This window comes from Malus sylvestris, chromosome 14 (genome assembly GCF_916048215.2).
Source record: "Malus sylvestris chromosome 14, drMalSylv7.2, whole genome shotgun sequence".
NCBI classification, from domain to species: Eukaryota; Viridiplantae; Streptophyta; class Magnoliopsida; order Rosales; family Rosaceae; genus Malus; species Malus sylvestris.
In genome coordinates this window covers 1,897,394-1,920,419 of record NC_062273.1, presented here as the reverse complement: position 1 = coordinate 1,920,419, position 23,026 = coordinate 1,897,394, and the positions used below count along the sequence as shown (strand labels likewise).

The 23,026-nt window shown below is 35.3% G+C and overlaps 2 protein-coding genes across 4 annotated transcripts; both read left to right on the top strand.

Moving 5' to 3' along the window:
• The first annotated feature begins 9,538 nt into the window (after positions 1-9,538).
• LOC126600721 (uncharacterized) lies at positions 9,539-13,209 on the top strand. Its single transcript, XM_050267354.1, has 11 exons — positions 9,539-9,726; positions 9,967-10,061; positions 10,185-10,242; positions 10,892-11,083; positions 11,162-11,238; positions 11,832-11,914; positions 12,028-12,079; positions 12,188-12,256; positions 12,353-12,439; positions 12,549-12,613; positions 12,706-13,209. The coding sequence occupies exons 1-11, from the start codon at positions 9,585-9,587 to the stop codon at positions 12,824-12,826; spliced, it is 1,041 nt and encodes a 346-aa protein (XP_050123311.1). The 5' UTR covers positions 9,539-9,584; the 3' UTR covers positions 12,827-13,209.
• Positions 13,210-14,891: 1,682 nt separating this feature from the next.
• On the top strand, positions 14,892-19,867 carry LOC126600787 (transcription initiation factor TFIID subunit 12-like). Of its 3 annotated transcripts, XM_050267438.1 has the most exons (9): positions 14,895-15,498; positions 15,718-15,882; positions 16,629-17,228; positions 17,612-17,686; positions 18,213-18,291; positions 18,382-18,446; positions 18,584-18,619; positions 18,771-18,952; positions 19,549-19,867. In XM_050267438.1, exons 1-8 carry the CDS (start codon positions 14,959-14,961, stop codon positions 18,912-18,914), a joined length of 1,704 nt encoding a protein of 567 aa, XP_050123395.1. In that variant the 5' UTR covers positions 14,895-14,958; the 3' UTR covers positions 18,915-18,952; positions 19,549-19,867. The 3 variants fall into 3 exon arrangements, with proteins under 3 accessions (XP_050123396.1, XP_050123397.1, XP_050123395.1); XM_050267439.1 differs by lacking the exon at positions 15,718-15,882 and having other exon boundaries at positions 14,892-15,498; XM_050267440.1 differs by lacking the exons at positions 18,382-18,446; positions 18,584-18,619; positions 18,771-18,952; positions 19,549-19,867 and having other exon boundaries at positions 14,893-15,498; positions 17,586-17,686.
• Positions 19,868-23,026: the final 3,159 nt, after the last annotated feature.

Below are 23,026 nucleotides of genomic sequence, written 5' to 3'. Positions count from 1 at the left end.
GCGGCGAAACGGGACAAAAGTAGAATTATCGTCGTCCAAAGTTAATATGATTGATTAGCAATTTTATTTGTTGCACAAGAATGTCGTCACCTTCGCGTTATTCTTCTATTTAAATTATAACTATACCTAATATGCGAATATGCGTGTTGTATTTTTTGTATTCGTGTCGTTTTTATAATTTCTGGATTTATATTATTTTTGTGTTATACCCGATATCTTAACAGGTTGTATCGTGCAAGACCGTTAAAACGAATATGACCTAATCCGAAATCGAGTCATTATGACCTGACATATTACCTATTAGAAAAAAATATATTTAAACCAATATATAAACAAATGGAAAACATAATAATAAATTAGTCTAATGATATTCTTCTGAGATTTAAATTTGATTCTCGCTAAAGGTAAATTGAACCATATTATTATAGCTAATCTATTATGAGGTTTATCTCACTCACTCACTCCTTAATGTAAATAATATCGTTTGAATATAATTGTAACTAAATCAATGAGAGATGTTACAGAGACGTTTTTCAAAGTGAGATTTTTTATGGACTATCTGTCATCTCATAGTTTAGCATCAATTTATGTGTCAACATTATAAAATGTTATACTACAAACATGAGGTGGTAAATAGTATATGGAAAGTCTCACTTTTAAGAGAGTTTCATCAGCATGTGCAATTAAAATCTATACGTTTTGTGTTCTTGATGTTTATCGAGGTTTGAAATCAGTATTAAAATTGATTATGAAGTTTCAATATTTTCACATTGCGTTAAAAAACAAACACTTTAAATGTTAGATACATATGAAAAAATTGAAATATCATGACCCATTTTAAATCAACTGCTATATTCAATGGTATAGTTCACTTAGTAATACAATCTAATAGTATTTCTTTTTATTTAAGGGACCTTAGGTTTGATTTTCACGGAATGCGAGTTTCAACTGTATTATTGCTAACCTATTGTGAGGATTGGTTCATTTCTCTATATGTTTAATATTAATAATATCATTTGTTCAAAAAAAATAATGACGTAAATGTTTGCTCATGATTGAGAAATCAAAAATTAATTTATGAAAAATTGGAATTATGGTAGGAGACAGCCTGGAAAATTCACATAAAAGTTGGGAAATGATTGTGATTGATAAATAAAGGTTACGGAAAATCATGCATCTGGCAACGCGTGGCTTTTTCTTTTCCTTTTTCCTTTTTTTTTTCCTTTCTAATTTGTTGTTTTTTATTTTATTTTTAAGGGGTGGTCCTATTGCAGGGGAGGGAGGTGGTTAGGTTGGTCCGCCTCCCTGGCGCAGCCGTATTCGGAGCAACAAAGCCGAAACCAAACCTGGTGGTAGGTACATTGAATTCGGTTCGCCAGATACGGAGTATTTTGGCTACTATATATAGCTTTCTTGTTGCTTAAGAAAAAAAGAAGATTTATTTGCATTTTTTCTCCCAAATTTTGTATGATGTGTGGGAATTGAAGCTCATTCAGTTGGTTCAGAGTTTTTTCGGTTACGATATAAAAAATTGAGCTCAAAATCGAAACCTACAAAATATGTAGAATTGAGTGATGTAAGGATTCGTCGGCACATGAGAGAATTGTAAGATCATCTTCAAAAGAGATGTCAAATCATAAGTGGAATGTCATGTAATCAAATTTGAAAGTAGAAGCAAGCTCGAATCAATATGTCCATCCTATATGGATTGACATATGAGAAAATGTGATGACAAATAATTTTTAATTATTTTATTGTGTGAGTCTTATTAATACATTAATTATAGATCTTGAAAATTTTATTTTTAATTGATTTCTTTTTAAAATGGGTTCTACAAATATTATTTATAACAAAAAAAACAGATCAGTTGGAAAATGAGAAATTTTGACATTGTCACGTCAGCTATCAAATTAACATTTGACATTTATCTTTTGACATCTCTATTGAAGATGCTCTAAAAAGTAAGGGTAGAGTGAGTGCAAGTTGAGAAAGCTTTCAATTTCAAACCAATATTGAGCTCAAAGCCAAAAACCATCAACTACGTTGAAAGAATTTTGGATTTGATGCACATCAATTTTGGCGTTTAGTTATAATTCTCAAAATAACACAATTGTTTATTGGAAACTTTAACGAAAAGTACCCGGTACTGTTCACTTTAACGAAAAACCACATTTTTACACTAAAAAGTCAATCCTGGTACTATTCACTTTACCCTTTATTTTGTCCTTATCATTAAAACTCAAAATTTTCAAGCATTTTTCATTAGTTTTCCTTAGTTTATTAGGTGATGTATAGATATATGCGAGTATTTTAAGTTAAAAATTGTTAAAAATAAGAATAGAATGAGTGCACGATCATATTTTGGAGAATTTTTAAAATTTTTGAGAATTTTTTTGTTATTTTGTTAGTATAAATAATAAAATAATTATACTGAATTCATCTAAACAATCAAAGTTAGAAAAAAAAAATTCAAAAGTTGCATGGGTTGGGTAAATATGGTTTGTGGAATCTACCAAAATGTGAAGAAACCGCGTTTAAGGAAGCAACTATGAAGTGACTTGTCTTGTTGCAGTTGTCCACTTTGACCACCACTTCTTTACATCGTGATAATTATCCATGGCTTAGAAAAAGAAAAACTTGGGGTAAATTAAGGAAAATGATCATTTTCGGATTTTATTTGTAGGGATTCAGAAGATTAATCACTTATATCCGTTTATCGTACATTATACGGTCATAAATTATTTTAAATTTAAATTTTAAAATTAAATATAAATAGTATCTAAAGAAAACTTATCGCACGATATATAATAAACAAATATGATTGACTGATTCCTTAAATCCCTACAAAGAGGATCCGATCCTTTTCCGTAAAGTAAATCAAGATTCACGTGTAAATTGTCACTGGCTACCTATGGTTCTCATCAACTGCCTCCTTGGAATCCACCAATCTTTTAGAGATTAAATAAGTTAATCGTGGTTAATTCCCTAGACACATGGCGCTCATTAAGAATACGTAATAACGCGCACCACGAAGTAATGGTGGCGAATAAATTCGGGTGAGGATGCTCTTTGTGGGGATTCTAGAGATTCTTATATTCTAGTCATTCATTGTATATCGTGTGTTCAATTTTCGTTAGGTACTATTTGTGTTTAATTTTAAATAATAAAAAATTAAATTATTTCTGACCGTGCAATGTACGATGAATGGCTAAAATGTGAGAAACCCTAAAATCCCCATAATTTAGATCCGAACGGGATCCAAATCCAACAAATTCGAACTCTATAAGTGAACTCCTACCATTACCACAACTACATCTATTGTTATTGGAGTGAGATTATTTTCCCTCATATTCTCATTCCCTTCCTTCTCTTCTTTCACAAATTGTTTTTTTGTCTTCTTCTGGCCAATGACAAAGGCAGTAACAAGGCTAGGGTGGGCTCTAGCATAGGGAAAATTTTAGTTGTTTGGGCTTAAAATACTAATAATTTAGACAATTTTATTATTTTTAATTATTATAGCCCACTTAATAAGTAAAAGTTCAGTCATTTAGTACTATGGTCTAGTAGTATTCCTCTTCACTTAAAAGTGAGAGGTCTTAGGTTCGAATCTCGTGGATGACGAATTCGATACCAAATTAGGCTACCCCTTGTATGATTTAGCCGAACTCTCTATATCCTCTTAATGTAAAAATATTGATACACTCAAAAACAAAAAAATAAGTAAAAGTTCTTACACTAAGATTACTTTTATAAAAAGAAAGAGTTAAAAAAATATTAAATAAATTGTTTATTTTAGTGAAAATTATGAACACTCCTAGGTTTATTGGGGAGTAGTCTATAGGTTTTAATATTTTATTATTTTTAGATTTCCTACGGAGTAGTCACATGGTTTAAAAAAAGGAAAGAGGTTGTCTCCATATCTCTTCTACGAAAGTCCACGGATCAAGTGATATGGACATTTAAAATTTGATCAAACGACTAAAAATAGAGGCATATTTATTTTAAAAATTATAATAATTTTAGCCGTTAAATCAAATTTCAAGAGTTCGAATCACTTTATCATGGGTTTTGATGGAAGAGATCCGGAAAGGATCTATGTCCTTGAAAAACTAGGTTTTAGTATTTTATTATTTTAGGTTTCATAGGAAGTAGTCACACACGGTTCTAGGTTTTTAGGAGTAATTATTCACTTTAATTATTTTATTCATTTTAATGAGTACTTACACGTTGCTTAAGGTTGTATTTTCGGCTTTTGGCTATAACAATAGCCCATGTTTTTTCTCTTTTCAGAAAGCTTTGGTGACATTCGTGTACAATTCACAAATACTGAGCCTACAATTGTGAAAGTTTATTGATTTTTCTCATCAATAGGTAAGTTTCTCACTACTTTATTCTTAATTTTTGATGAGTTTATTTGTGTTGTGGCTTATGTTTAACTATGGGGTGCGGCATGGAGAGAAAGAGAGTGGAGAATAGATCTTCTAGATCCCAAAGGATTCCTACCTAATCTATCTCTACTTAGGATTTACACAATCACAATATGTATTAGAACATATGTCACAACAATTTGTTTATTGTTTGAATTGTGTTGTCTGTGGTATGTACTTAAATTTTTATCCTATCTAGGTTTCCTAAGCTTTTGGAACCAATTAAAGTTTTTGGAAATGTTTGGTGATTGTGTGTGTGTAGCTGAAATGTAGACCACACACACACATGCTGAACGTACACACCACACAAACACATAGATCTCTCTCTCCTCCCTCTCGATTTTCTTCCGTTCTCGTCAACCTTGTACGGACGAACTCTAAACCTTCCATTTCAGGAACATATCGAGGTTTTAAAGGTAACATTCAAACTCTTTACAAGCCTCGAAGTCGATTTATACCTTTATTTGGACTTAAAACCTTCAAAAACCTTAGTTTCTCACGAACTCCGATTAAGGTACTGTTCATGCACTAATTAATGTGAGGTTTTGAGGAGTTTTTAAGGGCATAGGGAGCTTTGAATCATCCTCACGAAGCTCGGAGAAGAAAAACAAAGCAATTTGGACGTCGGGAAATCGAGTTCGACGAGTTTTAAGTTTTCGCCAGATTATCGAGCTTTCTCTGGTGAGTTTTCGTGGATTTCAAGCCTTGAAATTGGTAAGGATGTGTTCTTCTAGTTATAAGCTTTAAATTGAGACCAATTTCATGAGTTTTGGTTAAGAAATGATTGGGATACAAGGTTTTAAAGTTATTTTCCAGTTTTCGGCGACGACAACGGTAATCGGAGTTTTAAGGTAGGGGATGACGGAATATTCCTAAAGGCGTTGGTTAGTTTTAACGGTTTATGTTACTTTTTAACGGAATATTCCTAACGGGGTTAGGGGATTCCGTTAGGGTCCCTGCGCGTGGCCGCGCGTAGGGCAGTGCCCTTGCCGACGCGTGACGGCGTGTGAGGGCTCCAAAAATTATTTTAAAATTTTGGGCGTGTTTGTGGAGTTGTGTAGGTCATGATGATATATTTATATACCTCATTTGAACAATGTATAAGAAGTTATTAGTTAGTATTGGTTATGTGTTTTAAATTAACGTTTTTATAGTTATTTTGCATATAGGTGAGACCTATCCCGAGAATGAGCGCAGTCAAGGGCGACTCGGGGGCTACGACCCTTCGACATACCAATGAGTTGGCTTTTGGTTTTCAGTATATACTTATATACTTGATATTTTCCTAGAAAATGCATTTAACTAAGTTATGACTTAAATTGCCATGCCAAATGTTTTACATTTAGAATATGCATATGTTGTTTGCATATATATATATATGTATGTATGTATAATTGTGGTGATGTGAAAGCTCATGTAAGTCCCAGGTGAGTTTATAAATTGTGAATGTGAATAATGATTGTGATTAATTGAGAAACATTAAGCTCATGAACCTGCACCCTGGTGTTAGTGATTTAGTTAGAGATATGACACATGCCTATATATAATGTCACATCTTGCACCATATGCTCACATTGGATCCAATTTAGGTGCACAGTCTTGTCGTACAAACCATCATAAGTGGTTCCGACTTGTAGGTGACTAGCAATTTATCGCATAGCTATCATGAGTGCGTAGCATTGAGCATAACTATATTACACCCAGTCTTGTCGTACAGACCCTTACAGTGGTTCCAACTCGTGTGCAGTGTAGTGTCGTATAGGTCACTTGTAGTGACTCCGGCTAGATTGATTAATGAGCTACAAATTCAACCGTACAGACTTCTGCATGGGTTCCGGCCAATATGTTATTTTCCATGAATTTATTTTCACCCGAGTTACTTATTCTGTTTATACCTTGGCATGGCATATTTATGATTATGAATATGTGAAGCATGATTGGAATATATATATATATATATATATATATATATTTATATTCTATTTCTAGGAAAAATTATACATGTTTTACGGCGAGGGGTTAGAGCATTTGGTAAATGAAATGATTTTGAAAAGCTTTGTTTTTGCCCACTTACATTTCTATTTTGCGCCCCTCCAGGTTTTAGGTAGACTTGCTGTTGGTGGCATTTGATGATCTTGGCGGTTCTGACAAAATATAATATTCGTAGGATATCTTATGGTACTGTATAACTAGTACTTGTCCTACTGGACTGTACCTAGATTTTCTACGCTCTGATTAGGTGTATTTACACTTGTATCTCATTCCTAGCACTTTCTACTTATTAGTGCACATTAGTTAGCTTTCGGTTTTTCTTTATTCGTATATTTCTTATCCTTATCGCTTCTGCACTGTGCATATGGCTACGTCACCCTCACGTGACGACCATCACGCCTTGATTTTCAATCAGGGTGTGTCACAACGTCTGTTCGATGAGAGGTTAAGAATTATTGATTCATTCTTTAGAAAACGAGATGATGGTGATAAATTAGAAAGTGATATACCTTTTGCATTTACTGAACGAGCTTTTTCAGCAATGAATCTTGTTAAAACAAGACTTCGCAACAAGATGGAGAGTGAATTTTTAGCAGATTCAATGGTTTTCTACAGTGAAAAAGAGCTTGCCGAAAATATTTATTCAGATGAAATAATAAAGGATTTCAATTCCATTAAGGATCGAATGGCACAACTTGAATAGGTATTTTTTATTATTTGTTAGGTTGTTATGACAAGATTGATGATGTATGTTTCTTTCTATTATAAGTGACAACTTTAAATGTTTTCTTTGTTAAATCTAGTTGAAACTTGATTTATCCAAAGTTAAATTTCTTACTTCAAATTATTGCTTTTAGGCTTATTATTATGTAACTTTATGTAAGTAACAAAAAAAAAATTAACCATTTGATTTCGTAGTAATAATTTTAGTTTAGCCCACCCACCAAATAATTCCGGGCTCCACCATTGCTTCTGACTATTAAAAAATCAACACAAAATGTTAACGTGGCTTAGCCATAACCATTCAAATATGAAGGGAAGGAAAGAGAGAGAGATTATGAGAGTAGAGAATCAATCCCATTGCAATTTGTACATCCATCGAGATCAAATGTGAAATGCTTTAGCTTCTATTATGTTTAATTTGTTAGCAGACAAAGATTAAAATACAAGCTATAATGGAGGAGAGAATTAAACCTAGGACTTCGGATGGAAAAATAAATGTTTGTAAGCGTTTGAGCTACACGCAACTGTCTAGTGAATTGTTAACTGATGACATGGAAGTGCAGGACCTACTTAGACCTAGTTTGGGAGTGAGGTGCTTAAAAAAAAAGCACATGTGAAAAAAAAGCTGTGAGGGTTTTAGGTGTTTGGTAAACTGAAAAAAAATGGCTTATTTTGGAAGCTGCTGTGAGAATAAGCTGAAATCAAAGGAAAAAGCTGAAGCTGCTATTTGCAGCTTTGGAAAATTGGCTTTTTTTTCAAAGCACACGGAACTACAGTGCTCCTTTAATGAAAAGACCCACTATCAGACTGCTTTTTTTTCCAAAAGCACTTTTACAAAAAAGTTTACCAAACGCTCTGCTGATTTATTTCACAGCTGCTTATTCTCACAGCACAGCCGCTTATTCTCACAACAACTTTTTTTCAAAGCACAGCAATACCAAACCAGCCCTTACTAAACCCATAATTATATCACATATAACACACCAAATCCATTTTCAAGATGTGAAAAATATTTTAGTGCTCAAAACTTGCACCTTTTTTTTTTTTTTTTTTTTGGGTAAAGGGGCTACTTTATTACTAAAACACAACATAATTACATGAACAAAGACCCAAATACATAACCTACACGAATAAAAAATGGACCTCTATAGTAACCCAAGAGCCCAAATGTAGTTTTGTGCCCAAAACACAAACACACAAACAAACCCTTGTTGGGATTGGAAGCTTAACTTGAGTTAAAACCGTCTTGGGGTTCACTTTTAGGAATTGCAAGTTAGGGTGGAGCTCGCACGCAGGAAATAGTGTAAGTTGGCGTCTGGCTCGTTGGTGGGAAAGATGGTAAGTTTTAACATTTAGGTGCCCAACAATGCTTGAAATTTCTTTGACACGGTTAATATATTTAGAAAAAAGAGATGAAAAAGATGGGTGAAGTCCAAACATCATCTTATATCAGAAAAAATCTTAAATTTGACTAAAATCAACAGATTTTGTCGATATTTCTGATATATTAGTTAAATATCAGAGAAACTTTTATATTTCATTTAAAGCAAGCATTTGACATTTCCTAAAGTTTCACGTTTTTGAGTAAATTTCCATCATTTCGATCTAAGACAACCAATATTAATATATAATATATCCATTGACATTTTCACAAATTTGCATATTGATATTTTAAACACAAGTGGTAACTTTTTTCACATCTTGAAATTTAAAAGATGACCTTGCAGATTTCTTCGTGGTATTGTTAGTTTGCTTGATGTATGCATTCGACACTACCGCACCACTAGTTAATTGTTGACTATACAATCAACCTCACCACACCAACGGATAAATACTGTAAATTAGTCGAGTTTCAAAACTACATAGTGTAATATGAAAATATTAAAACTTCATATCTTATCGTTTAAAAATAAACCCAAATCTCATACCTTATTTTAAAATCCAACCCAAATCTCAATGGTGTGAAAGTACTTAAACCTTTCTATTTATTGCAAACAAAATCTTAGATTAGTCTCTTTAAACGTTTAATTCAATGAAAAATGGTAGATTAAGAGAAATTTTTAGTTGTGACGGGAACACAAGTGGTACATCAAGTATTTTAATAGGAATTGAGGGAAATTTTATTTTTAAGTTATTAATTTTTTAGCACACATATCTCATCATTTGTTTAGTGACACGTGATGTCGTCCCGTGTACCAATTAGACTGAAAAATCTCTCGTAGATTAGTTATCAAACTTAACACAATCACGTGATCGGAGGTTAGTGCTCGCCAAGAAAAAGTACCACTTCCCCGCCAATGAGATATTAGAAACCTGAGACCGGTAGCTGAAGACCATTGCACGCTGTGGATCTGTCACGTCAAACTCTCAATCTTCTTCACTATATAAGTTAAACGGATCCAAATCTCAAAAAAACGACGTCACTAATCGAACACTTGAGCTATGAACTCGTGCCTTTCATCCGCCACCAACTGGTGGAGAAGCCATGGAACCTTGCGAACTCTGTACCTGCTGCTGCTGGGTCAGCTCGTCTCCTTCGTTCTGGCAATGATGAGCTTCACTTCCTCGCTCATAGCCACTCTCGGTAGCTTCCACGCCAACCCTTTTCAAATTTCTTGCCTTTTTGTTTCCCTCTTCGTTTCTTCCTAATTTTTCTTTAGGTCATGTTTTCATCGGGTAAAGGGTGTTAACCCGTGTTTTATATACGGCTTATTGTCTGTTTAGCGTGCGAAGTTTTAGTATTTATTCAAGTTTGTAACCGGGTTTTGTAACGAGTTCAATTTGTGCATATTCTCGGTGTTAAGTGGTTGGTGGGTGTGCGCAGGTGTGGATGCGCCTCTTACACAGACCATTCCCACTTACTTGGGTTTGGCTTTGGTTTATGGGAGCATTTTGCTGTATAGGCGTGAGAAATTACGGGTATTTTCGCAGTTTTCAAGCATTAATTGGTTGGATCATTGTTAATTAACTGTCATTTGATTTGCCATTGTGGTTCAATTTCTGAAATGTGGAATGAAGAAGTTGAAAACTTGGGATTTGCAGGTTTCTTGGTATTGGTATGTGCTGTTGGGATTTGTTGATGTTCAGGGGAACTATCTTGGTGAGTGCTAGTTAATGATTGTTGATTGATTGTTAAGTTTTTTGTTATCGATCATTTCTGTAAACATCGGTTTGCTAGTGGTTCGGATCAAATCCATGTCTTCGTCACGACATTCGGTTGGACATTGTTTGATTGGTGTTTTGGTTGGGTGATTTTACATTAAGGATGAACCGATTCTTAAGGAATTAGATTTTGCCTGAGCTGTCTCAGTTGCAAAAGAGAGCCGATATCTGTGCATGTTTCACAGATCTTTAGATAGCGAGTCACTAAGTAGCCTTCTAAGGAAGCTTAAAGAGAAGGCAGTACAAGACTAGGATTAATATGCTTATAGTTTGCATACATGTTACAATCCTTAATAATGATAGGCTTATAGTTAACATAGGAGAACACGATGCGCTTATACACGTTAGAATCCTTGAAAGGAAAGTTTCCTCATTGCCGAAGGATTACTTGCCACAGATGGAATTGTGATCCCTAATCTGAAGAGATTTGTTTCCATTTTGAAGAAGGAAGGTTTTCCACAAAAGAGGCATGATGTGTTTTGGTCTGAAATGCCTTACTGCAGAGGAGTTTTGGGATTTTATTGCATATAGGTAACTTTTATATGAACGATGCAGGGAGATATTAACATTGTGTTGTTTTGATGCAGTTAACAAAGCATACCAGTTCTCATCAATTACGAGTGTGACGCTGTTGGACTGTTTCACAATAGCTTGGGTCTTACTTTTAACTTGGATCTTCCTAGGCACTCGGTATTCCCTGTGGCAATTGTTTGGTTCTGCCATCTGTGTTGTGGGACTTGGTTTAGTGCTCCTCTCCGATGCAGGGGTGGGCGGTGGAGGTGATCTTCTCTAATGCCTCTTGGACTAACTTTTCTACTTCTTGAGTGATCTATTAATCATTTTTGTTCATAATTCAGGTGGCTCAAAACCTCTCCTAGGGGACATACTCGTCATTGCAGGAACAATTTTCTTCGCTATGAGCAATGTTGGAGAGGTTGGTGAATCCTTTTGATCTCATATTTTGTCACTTTATCTTTGTAAAAGGCACCGGCTGTACGAAGGGAAAGCTTTTCACAGTGAGATTCACAATAGAAAACTAGGTGCCTGAAACTTTCACTTTTCTTCCTATGCCATTTTTGTCTGCAGAAGTGCTAATATAATCCAAGATTAAGGAAACCATGCTCTCTCTCTCTCTCTCTCTCAATTTTTGGTTGTTTTTGAATAGAATTGGTGTTATGTCATCGGGTAAAGGGTGTTAACCTGTGTTTTATATCATGCACATTACTTCAACACGATCTTGCATCATTCGTTTCTTCCTAATTTTTCATTAGGTCCTGTTTTCATCGGGTAAAGGGTGTTAACCCGTGTTTTATATACGGCTTATTGTCTGTTTAGCGTGCGAAGTTTTAGTATTTATTAAAGTTTGTAACCGGTTTTTGTAACAAGTTCTATTTGTGCATAACACCTATTCTATTGGTGCTAATATTGTCTACAGAAGTTAATTTTGTAACGAGTTCTATTGGTGCTAATATTGTCTGCACAAGTTCTATTGAGTTACTTCTCATCTCAATCCTTGTTTAACTGCAGGAGTTTTGTGTCAAGAAAAAAGATCGCGTTGAAGTAATTTGCATGATTGGTACTTATGGATTTCTAGTGAGTGTGTGTCAGATGTATCCTTTTCATCACAACAATGCATACAAGACGGTAGCTTCAAATAATCCGTACCATGATTCTTTATTGGAGAACAGAACAATATTTCTTCGATTCCTTAACCCTCTTGCAGGTCTATCCTGGAATTACGGACTCTGGAATCCGTTGCGTGGTCTGCAGATATTGTAAGTAGTCTTAGCTTTGTATAATATGTGAACAGCTTTGCCAATACTTTCTGTATACTCCCGGTGCTCTCTTGCAACTTCTCCAGTTGAATGCTTCTTTTCCGCCAGATATTAGCCTGGGCTGGTTATACTCTAGCAGGCATATTGTTCTACACATTTACTCCATTTGTACTCAAGGTCAATGTCCTTCTCATCTCCCGCTGTTCAATTCTTTGAAGTTCTGTACGTGCAAATTAGGATCTGCACGAACTAACTCAATTTTTTCGCATACAGCGGAGTGGAGCCACGTTGTTGAATCTGTCTATTCTCACATCTGATATGTGGGCAGTTGTCGTTCGCATCTTTTTCTACCGCCAGCAGGTACCCTAGTGACACACTCCTATATATTGGAAAGAATTCATTTGTTCGTACCTCTTCCATATCCATATAAATTGTTGTATACTGATAGCAAATCGGCCTTGAAATGCAGGTGGACTGGTTATACTATGTAGCTTTTTCGGTTGTAGTTATCGGGCTCATCATTTATTCACTAACGTACGTTCTGACCTTGTATTGAAAATGCTTTATCAAATAGTGAAAGTCCGTCATTAATCATTACTCGGACGCTTGATTGTTTGCTGTTACAGGGAAAAAGATCCTGCTCCTGTAACTTCACTTGAGAATGGAAATCGGAGCTTGGAATACCACGTTCTTGAAGATGAAACCGCTGCATCCAGAAACGAGTCTCCGACTGCACGAGAGGCGTAGAAGCAGTGGTGATGACAAGTAATACTAGAAGCCATGAATGAATGTTATCTTCTGTAGGGACTGACTCAAGGGAGAAGACTCTCTGTTCTTGCTTTTAAGTTTTTATATCTACCAACAGCCTTGACAAGCTCCAATATTTGGAAAACGGATGCCAATGTCATTGTGTCGAGGCAAAATCTTAAGATCAACCGAATGTATGTCTCATTCTCGTGTTTGTCTCTCTCGTCACGTGATGTGTGTTATATGGGGAGAGAGATACGTATGAGATTTATATATACACTCAGGTTGCCCCTCGGTATAGCCGATCTTGTACCCATGTACCAAATGTATCGGTATAGTCCCAAAACTTTATGACATTTTTCAAGTAGAGCATATTATTGTGAGTTCTTTTGCCTTTTCGTATAAGAAATATAGGTGAATTATACACTAACTTCAGGAAAGCAAAACGAAGACGTGACATATGTGATGGAGTTAAAAGGGGTATAAAAAGATTTAAAAAAAAAGAATTTAATTAGAGAAAGGGTATTCAAATTTGGAATATGTCACACCTAGCGCTCATTTTACATCGCTGTTAGCAGAGTTAAGAATACATTTCTAATATCTAAAGAGCTCCCATTAAATACTACTAAGAACTCAAGGCCTTCTATCAGGCATGCTCACTGAACTTGGTTCACTCGTGATTGTCTTTAACGATTCACTTCATCATTTTATTAGTCAACTTTCACACTCTTCAAAGCCTCCATAAACTTTTTTTTCTCAAACAGAAAATAATAGTCACACTATTTTTTTTTTCTCTACACACTTTTGTTTAATCTTATTAGCCTGTTTCCATTTGATTTGATTGAACGTCTAAAAACAATTGTAACTTTATCGTTTTTCTTATCAAATGTGTCCCCGGTCATTAGGCCTAAACATCAAAGTTTCAAAAAAAAAAAAAAAAATTCTAAAACAAAGGCTTAAAGTTACGGATTTTTTTTTTTTCACAAACGATAGTGTTAATGACTTAAATTATTAGTTAAGATAAAAAAAACAATAAAGATTGAACTCGTACCAAAATACATAAACATAATTATTTTAGGAAAACTAATGAAAAAAGCTTGAAAACTTTAAGTTTTAACGATAAGGACAAAATGAAGGGTAAAGTGAATAGTATCATGATTGACTTTTTAGTGTAAAAATATAAGAGCCTGTTTGATATCCTATTTGAAAATTTTTATCATTTCTCAAAACATTTCTTAAGAACATTTTTTGAAAACAATTTTCTTTAAGACTCAAAAACTTGATTGGTTTGCGATTTAAATTTTTTAAATCTTATGACTTAAACTTGATTGAATTGGAGGAGAGACGAAAAAAGTAAAAAAAAAAAAGGAGAAAGAAGAAAAGAGAGATAGATTTGGAGTGAGAGGGGAGGAGGGAGAGAAAAGAAATGAGGGAGTTTAAATTTAGAAACTCTAAAAACTCACTTTTTATGTTTTTAGAGAATAGACTATATTTTTGAGTTAGTATTGAGTTTAGTTTTTGAAAATAATTCTACCAAACAAGTTTTTAAGGCCTAAAACTTGAAAAGTGTTTTTAAGTTTAAAAAATTAGATTCAAGTACAGTACCAAACATGTCCTAATCTTTCGTTAAAATAAAAAGTACTGAAAATTTTTCGTTAAAATTGCCGATTATTTTCCGTTTTTGAAAATAATTCTACCAAACAAGTTTTTAAGGCCTAAAACTTGAAAAGTGTTTTTAAGTTTAAAAAATTAGATTCAAGTACAGTACCAAACATGTCCTAATCTTTCGTTAAAATAAAAAGTACTGAAAATTTTTCGTTAAAATTGCCGATTATTTTCCGTTTTTGAAAATAATTCTACCAAACAAGTTTTTAAGGCCTAAAACTTGAAAAGTGTTTTTAAGTTTAAAAAATTAGATTCAAGTATAGTACCAAATATGTCCTAATCTTTCGTTAAAATAAAAAGTACCAAAAATTTTTCGTTAAAATTGCCGATTATTTTCCACCACTCCAGCCGTCTGCGATAAAGCAACATACTTTGCCCAAACTCTTCTCCCCTATAAAAACCCAAAAACCATAATCCGAAAAAAGATCCAAAATTTCCCTCCTTCCCAAAACCCCCAACAAGCTGACATGGATCAACAGAACTCCACCACCACTCCAACTCCCTCCGCCTCCCAACCATCCATTGAACCACCCCCAACCGCCCAATCCCAGCCTCCACCTCAGCCTCAGCCACCGCCGTCCTCCTCCTTAACCACCACTCCAACCTCCACCCCAAGCCCCCCTTCCCCAAACCCTAACCCTAAACCCTCAACCCCATTGCCCCCACAACCACTACATCAACCGCAACCGCCACCCCAGTCCCTTCCACCCCCTTCGCAGCCCAGGCCTCCCTCCACATTGACTCGTCCTCCTTGGCAGCAGCAGTCCCACTTCCACCAGTACCCTTCGCCTTCTTCTTCCGCTTCGTCTGGGCCTCCTCCGCCGCCTTCACCCTCTCAGCCTCCCCCACCGAGGGGTGGCATTGCCATTGGTGTTTCTGCGCATCACACCGGCCCTTCTACTCCTCAACCCACTCCGTATTCGTCTTCCTACGGGCATCATTTTGGTGGGATGGGCCGTGGCGGCGTCTCTGTGCCCGAACCTGTATCCAATTCCAGTCCTTCCCAGGTGACATTTCAATTCCGTTTAACATTGTATCATTGCAACTTCCATTAAAGAAAAAGAAGATAATTTTACTGATTATTTGATATTTTGGTATATGTTGGGTGACCAATTTGGCCTACAAGTTTGTAATTTTATTGTGTTTCTATTTGGTTTGGAACTTTGATAGATGTTTGTGTGGTTTACGTGCTGGAATATGTAATGGTAGTTTTCGGGGATATATAGGTGAGACCATCAATGCAAGGAATGCAGGGAATAGGGATGATGGGTTCACTCGGTTCTAGTTCTCAAATGCGGCCAACTGGGATTCCGGCACACCATCCACAGAGACCAGTTCAATCCTCTCTTAGACCACCATCTACTGCGAGTAATCAGTCCCCGTCTTCCCAAGTCAGTATCCACTTGCCACACCCACATTTTACTATTTTGATTTCCATGTGCAATATATAGTTTGTGGACACACGGGAATGTGGATATATAGTGTAAGCAAAGAAATGACTGGAGTTGTATTGTAGGTTCATTGTTCGTGGTGAGTGTGGACGAGGGACTTTAAAGTTCCATGGAACCTAGGCCAAAATTGTCAGGAATGCTTACAAAAATTAGATAGTGACTTGAATGCAATACATCTGAGGGAACGTTCAAATAACTCATTAAACTATGTCATTTGAAAATCCTTATTTTAGTGCATTTGTAGCGTTTTAGTAGCAGCTTTGTAATCCTTGAGTAGTTGGTCATGCTCTTCTAGTGCAATTTAAATAATTGAGTCTAAACTTTAAAGTTCCTTGGGACTTTGAAAGTCCCCTATCCAAAATAGGGCAAAGGATTTGAGTATGATGATTAGAAAATATGTTATATTATTGTTTGAATTTTGTCTCCAGGAACCTGGCGTCATTTTTCCTTCAGTATTGTGTAAGTTGAGTATGCCCTGGGGTTCCACTTATGTGTCCTGCTTGTTCTTTTGTGGCCCAATGGGACAATGCATTCATTTGCTATTGACCTTTATCTTTGTTGGTGCATCTTCTCTATACCAATTCTTGTTGTTGTGCCTTGTTAAAGATATCTGGTGTTAATAGTTTTTTCCCCCTTCTTTTTCATTTTCTTCAAGTATGCTTGCTTATTCCATTTCCTTTATGCAGAATTTCCAAGGGCACAGCCTTTTACGAGTTTCATCAGTTGGATCTGCTAGTTCATCACCAAATGCATCTCAAGGTTTGCAGCCTCATACTCAGCCATGGTTGTCATCTGGGCCACAAGGGAAGCCTCCTATTCCTTCCCCTTCATATAGGCAGCAGATGAACTCGCCATCCATGCAGCAAAGATCACATCTTCCGCAGCAACAGCAACAGTCTCATCCCCATCCTACAGCTTCACAGCAGCAGCACCATCCAATGCCTTCAGCTCCCCAGCAGCAGCACCATCCCCTGCCTTCTGCTTCACAGCAGCAGCACCATTCCCTGCCTTCTGCTTCACCACAACAACCCCTGCCTTCAGCTTCACAGCAACAGCATACATCATCTGTGCAACAAGTTCAGCAATCAAGGGTCCCACAAACCACGCCTCGTCAGCAACAGATCACAAGGGTTCAGGGCCCTGTGAATCCTAAGTCTTCCACTCTTGTAGCTGCACAGCCTAACACAGTCCAATCAGGGGCCCAAAATAAAACTCTTAGTCCAGAAATAGATGAATCTTGTAATAGGATTCTTGGCAAAAGAAGCATCCGTGAGCTAGTCAACCAGGTGAGTCATGTTGGCCTTCTTTCTTCGTACTTTGATATCCGCTCATGCTTGCATTTGTTCAGAAGTTTCATCAGTACTCATTGTTAAAGCTAATTGTAAGAGGCATTCCTTCTGCACTAGAGTGGATGTACATATCATTTGTTAATGGTTCTTAAAGGAACAAGTCTCACCTATTTATATTTGGGAGAGAAAAATTGTCTCTAGCATGTTAATTGGCAGCCCTGATCTCTCTAAATTGCTGTATCCTTTTCTAACATATACTCCTTATTAATAAGAGGGGATTGCCTAACCCAACCGCTTGACGATAATATCTTTTTTGTTTATATTTAAAATTAATATCTTTCTTTTTGCTTCCAGTTACTGAGTTTTCTGCTTTTGGACAGATTGATCCATCTGAGATGTTGGATCCAGAAGTTGAAGAAATTCTCATGGACATTGCAGATGAATTTGTTGATTCTGTGAGTAATTGAGCTAGTATTTTGTGTTTTGTTTTTTCTTGCACTTAAAGGATATCCCTGATTATTAAGCATGTATTCCTAAGCAAATTTTGGGAAGTTAAAATTGCCTTATTTTGTGATTCTGGGCCCTTTTGTACGCTGCTAATCATATAATATGATCTACATATGCTACTTCATATAATATGATCTGCATATGTTTCACAATTTCTTAATTTGTAAGTGCTCGCTATCTTTCTTTTTTTTTTTTGTTAAACTCATGTCCTTTGTGTCCATATCTTCTCTAGCTGAAATAGGTGCTTGAGTATGAATAATTTGCCTTGATAAGAAAGCATTGTGTGGCCAGCACTAACTTCATAGGAAAAGGCTTTATATTGCTTATTTGTTTTGTATGGTCTTTGCTTCACCGCTTTCAGTATGCTGTACAATGATTGACTTTTCATTATCCCCAGTTATAGCTTTCTATATATATCTATTCTGTTTTGTTCATAATTCTTATTGTGACAATATGCTTTTTTTCCATTTGCAGATTACAACATTTAGTTGCTCACTAGCCAAGCATAGAAAATCAACTCAATTAGAAGCAAAAGACATACTTCTACATATTGGTTAGTTATGTGGGAGAAGTGCTAGATGATATTTCTGTTCACATTATGTACACTAGTGCTTAACCTTCTGTATTTATTTTTCTTTTACAGAAAAGAATTGGAATATAACTCTGCCTGGGTTCGGTGGTGATGAGATTAAAGGCTTCAGAAAACCAGTAAGCATGGATTGACTGGTTACTAGTACTTTAGCATCGTAAAACTTAAAAACCTATGTTTACTTACGGGGTTGCAAAAATAATAAACCTTTTAATGCTTCATGAATTGTTGATTGCTTATTGTGATGGTTTTGCAGCTTACAAATGATATCCACAAGGAGCGTCTTGCTGTGGTAAGTTTGGCCTGCGTTTTCTTTGCTGTGTTTTGACTTGAACTTGGGTGGTTAGAATAATGCATCATGAATGATTATGAAACATGTAAAGCTTATCCTTAGGTTTGTCCTATTTGATTTTCTTTAATTTTCTCCTTCCCTTCTTTGGCAGATAAAGAAGTCCATAGTAGCAACTGAGACAGCAAATGCTAGGAATCCCACTGGACAAGCTGCTGGAAATGCAAAGGGTAGTCTTGTTAAGACACCTGCCAACATCATAAGCTCCCTAAACTCTAAAATGCGTGAAGTTACATAACGACATTAACTGTTATGAGCAGATTTTATACTACAAAGGTATGTCAAATATGATGCTGATATTTGTGTTCAATAAACAGGAGCTTGTCCTGGAGCTAATTGCTGCTGTTATTTGCGTTCAATTATCTCATTACGCTTACTACAAGTATATGCATGTAGACAGTTCAGGATTTCTTTAGAGAAAAGTTGCTCTTAGTTTCGAGTTTATAATGTCTACCCTTTAATCTCGCTCTTAACTAGCCCTGGTGGTTGGTTGGCCAACGGATTGGTTTTCACTTTCGTTTGTGTGAGGTTATTAAATGAATACTAGATGTAGACGGTAGTTCTTATAACTTCTCTCTTCCATTATTTACCAAAAAGGAAAAAAAAGGTTCCTGCTTTCCTGGATTGGGATTTGATAAATATACTCAATTTTATCAAATTTTGTTGGTCTATAATTAGCATCATGAATTAATTTTCGGGTTTTGGTCTCGGGTTTAACAGAGTTCCATATGATCAAGTGAGAGGAGCGGTTGTCATGTTCAGTTGTTTCAGTTTATCACCTTTATCTTCTGCCATTGTTAAATACTGCATGTGTGGTTCTATCCATACGATGTGAAGTACTAATAGTTGTGCTTCTATCCATATGTCGACAGGTATCTGGCATCGCATACCTGGTGCAGGGGCCAAATTTTGCTGTAAAATTTCTTGATCTGACGGTAGAATGAGGAGAATCCTAGCAGCCGAAGTCTTCCTGGAGGTAAGGAACCATAACTCTTCCCTGGGGTAACATTGAAAGTACGAAGTTCTACTTCCACAAATTGATTGATCCCCGAACTTTTCGGATCACCATTAAACCAGTTGTGTATATGGAATAACTCAAATTTGTCACTTGGAGTGCATATTGGCAAGTTCATAGTTTTGTATTCTTCTTATCATCCATCTTTACCGATATAGTAAAAATTTAGATCGAAATCTCATTCCATTAAAACCAACGAAATCCAAATTCATATTTTTTAACTTTTTGATGGAGATTTTCCTCATGATATGAAATAGCGATTTGCTGGATATATAAGATATAGCTAATAAAACGGATCTTGTGTTCTGGAATTGAAATCAAAGAAAGATATTTAAAATGGCTCGTATGTGGGCTTAACATCTGGTCTACTGATTCCACATTAGATGTTTGGTTTTGATCTTTCCTTTGCATATATTTCATACTTTTTCTTTCATGATACGTACATTCAACAATTATATCTTGTATGTACTATGTGCGAATCTAATAAATCTTTGCAACCGTTATATCTTGCATAAAGCGGATTTTTTGACCACCAAATTATGTTTGCTTATGTGGGAAGAAAAGTGGCTTTTCCATGTGTTCCCATATGTTTTTGTCTTGGCATTAAAAGGATATTGTGAATTATTTTAAAGGAAAACTAATGAAAATGGCTTGAAAACTTTGAGTTTTAATGATAAGGACAAAATAAAGGGTAAAGTGAATAGTATCAGGATTGACTTTTTAGTGTAAAAATGTGGTTTTTCGTTAAAGTGAACAATACCGGGTGTTTTTTGTTAAAGTTCCCTTATTTTAATTGGTTGGGGCACCACTGTATTGTCTTACGCATGTGGATTTCTTTGTCGCATGTTGAATGCCATTGCCACGTGCTCGAGAGATTTTTTAGTGTACCGAAAATATGGTTTGGAATACCAATTGTCATGGTGCAAGTAGTTGAATACTTGAAAACCACAATTTAAGGTTGAATTTCAGGTATGCTTACATGATTGAAATGAAATAAAATATCGACCGGATTGATACTTGGTTATTCAGGTATGAGATAAACTGATTTTTATTAGAGGCCCACTCAATTTTTTTTGATTCATTGTGTGTTTAGTAGATGCAAGAGACGTCAAGAAAATAAATGATAATTCATACCGTGCGTACTCATTCATGGTAAGTAAATATGTTCTTAGCTTTTAGGCGGCTCTCTTAAATTTGAAGAAAAGTGAGCAACAACCTTTTAGGGCTTGTTTAACAATGGCCAAAGATGTTTTTGCAATGGGCTGAACTTAGTCAAATTAGTTAGAGTAATATGCTTCTTTTTAAGCACTAAAGTTCGATTCCCCATCTTTGTATTTCAAAAGAAATTGAGGTGTGATATTCACACATCTTTTTTTATTTCTTACACACCTTTCTAATTTTCAGCCGTTGAATCGGATGAATTGAAGAATATTAAATGACAGAAATTAACAAGAAGTGTGTGAGAAGTTAAAAATGGTATGTGGATAGTACATCCCAAAAAATTAGGTGAATTCGTAATAAGTATTTTATTGTGTTTTTAACAAAAGCGCTTTCTGTGAAAAAAAAAAAATGATATTCTTTAAATATTTTATTATGCTTTTAACAAAAACGTTTTTAGCGAAAAAATATTTGATATTCTTTCTCAAAGTTTTAGGATATTTAATTTTTATCTTTAAAGGTAGGATATTTAATTGTAAAAGTGGGGTCATCTTTTTATATAATGGTGGTGTGACTGGAGTCACCATCCAAATTCAAAAGCTTATGATAGTCGTGTCATCACATTATTCAATTGATTTTAATACAGCTAGGTAGGACTGGGATTTATTTAAAATATACTTTGACAGTGAGCTCGTGTTCGAATTATTTTAATAACGAAATTAATGAATAATATTTGACTGCTGAAAGAAGAATATCAAATCCTGCTGAAAATCAATTGAAAATGAACACGTGTCTATTGTTAAAGTGATGTTGGTTAAAGTTTTCAAATCTTTAATCATTTGGCCACGTGTTCATTTTTTAATTGGGCACTTATTCATTTTAGTAAGACTTGCTGCTCTTCTTTCAGCGACCAAACATTATTCCTAATTAATAGATTAGCCTAACCACCACTTTCAATTATTGCAATATTTAATAACCAAGAAGGATAAGAATCACTATAAAATGACCAAAACCATATGGTTGTGTTGTGTGGGAATCTCAAATAATATAGTTGAGGGGGATGACAATAATGAAATCCTTGTATTGATCTTTAGATTTAGAAATTGAGGAAGATCGCATGTTAGCTTAATATGTCTTATTTTATTTTATTGGCATCACAAAAATCATTATAAATAACGTAAAACTCCGTAAAAAGTAAGAAATTTGTAACTCAAAGTGATTAAGATTATTTACTATGAGTAAATTTGTTACAAATATAAGTTAAATCACTTAGCTAGATCAGTATGCCTAAACTTTTACCTTGATCATTTTAAATTATTGATTGGATTAAATTTGATGATAATTATATCATGTTTCAATTTTTTTTTTCTTTATGAAAAACGATCATCAGTTATGTCATATAAGTAGACCAAAAAATAAAAAAAGTTCTGTCATATAAGAATTTGATAACAAAAAATAATACCTAAAATGTATGTGGTATACTCAAATTATAACATGTGAAAAATACACCAAGTAACAAAGTGTTATATAATCATATAAAAATTTATAACTGTGGTAATTAAAAATAGTTTCCACTCGAGGCCCTAAATTCGACATCCCCTCCTCGCTTATCAAAAATCGAGAAGAAGTTGGAAGTTGGAACCCATCCATTTTTCATCGGTACTCACGAGGGAGTATCCAACATACTAACTATCTTATGTGGTACAATCAAATAACGACACGTGTCTTTTTGTACACACAAACACTAAACTAAAACTGGTTACCAAACATTCACCGCTCTAGTATCCAACCGTTATTCTTCTCCCTCGCCAACCTTCACCAAACTGTCCTCTTTGTCGTCGTCGTTGCCAGCCGGTACCCCTACACCTTCCACCACCTCCCCTCCCATGCATCTCCTTATCTCTCCCTCTCATCGTAGTCCGCAATTATGAATAAACAGCTCCAAACTTCAAATCCTGTGATCTTTTACGAGTTCTAATCTTGCAGATTTCCAAAGCCATGGGTCATTATATAAATGGGGAAAAGTTTAATTTTTCAACTCTCCCTCCACTTGTAATATAACATATGACACCTCGTGTTTCAGGTACTGTTCCAAAAATCTCCGCCTAGCGCCACCTAAGCACTAGGCGGCTGGTCATCTCTCCGATTAATGCCTAAACGTTTGAAAATTAAGAAAT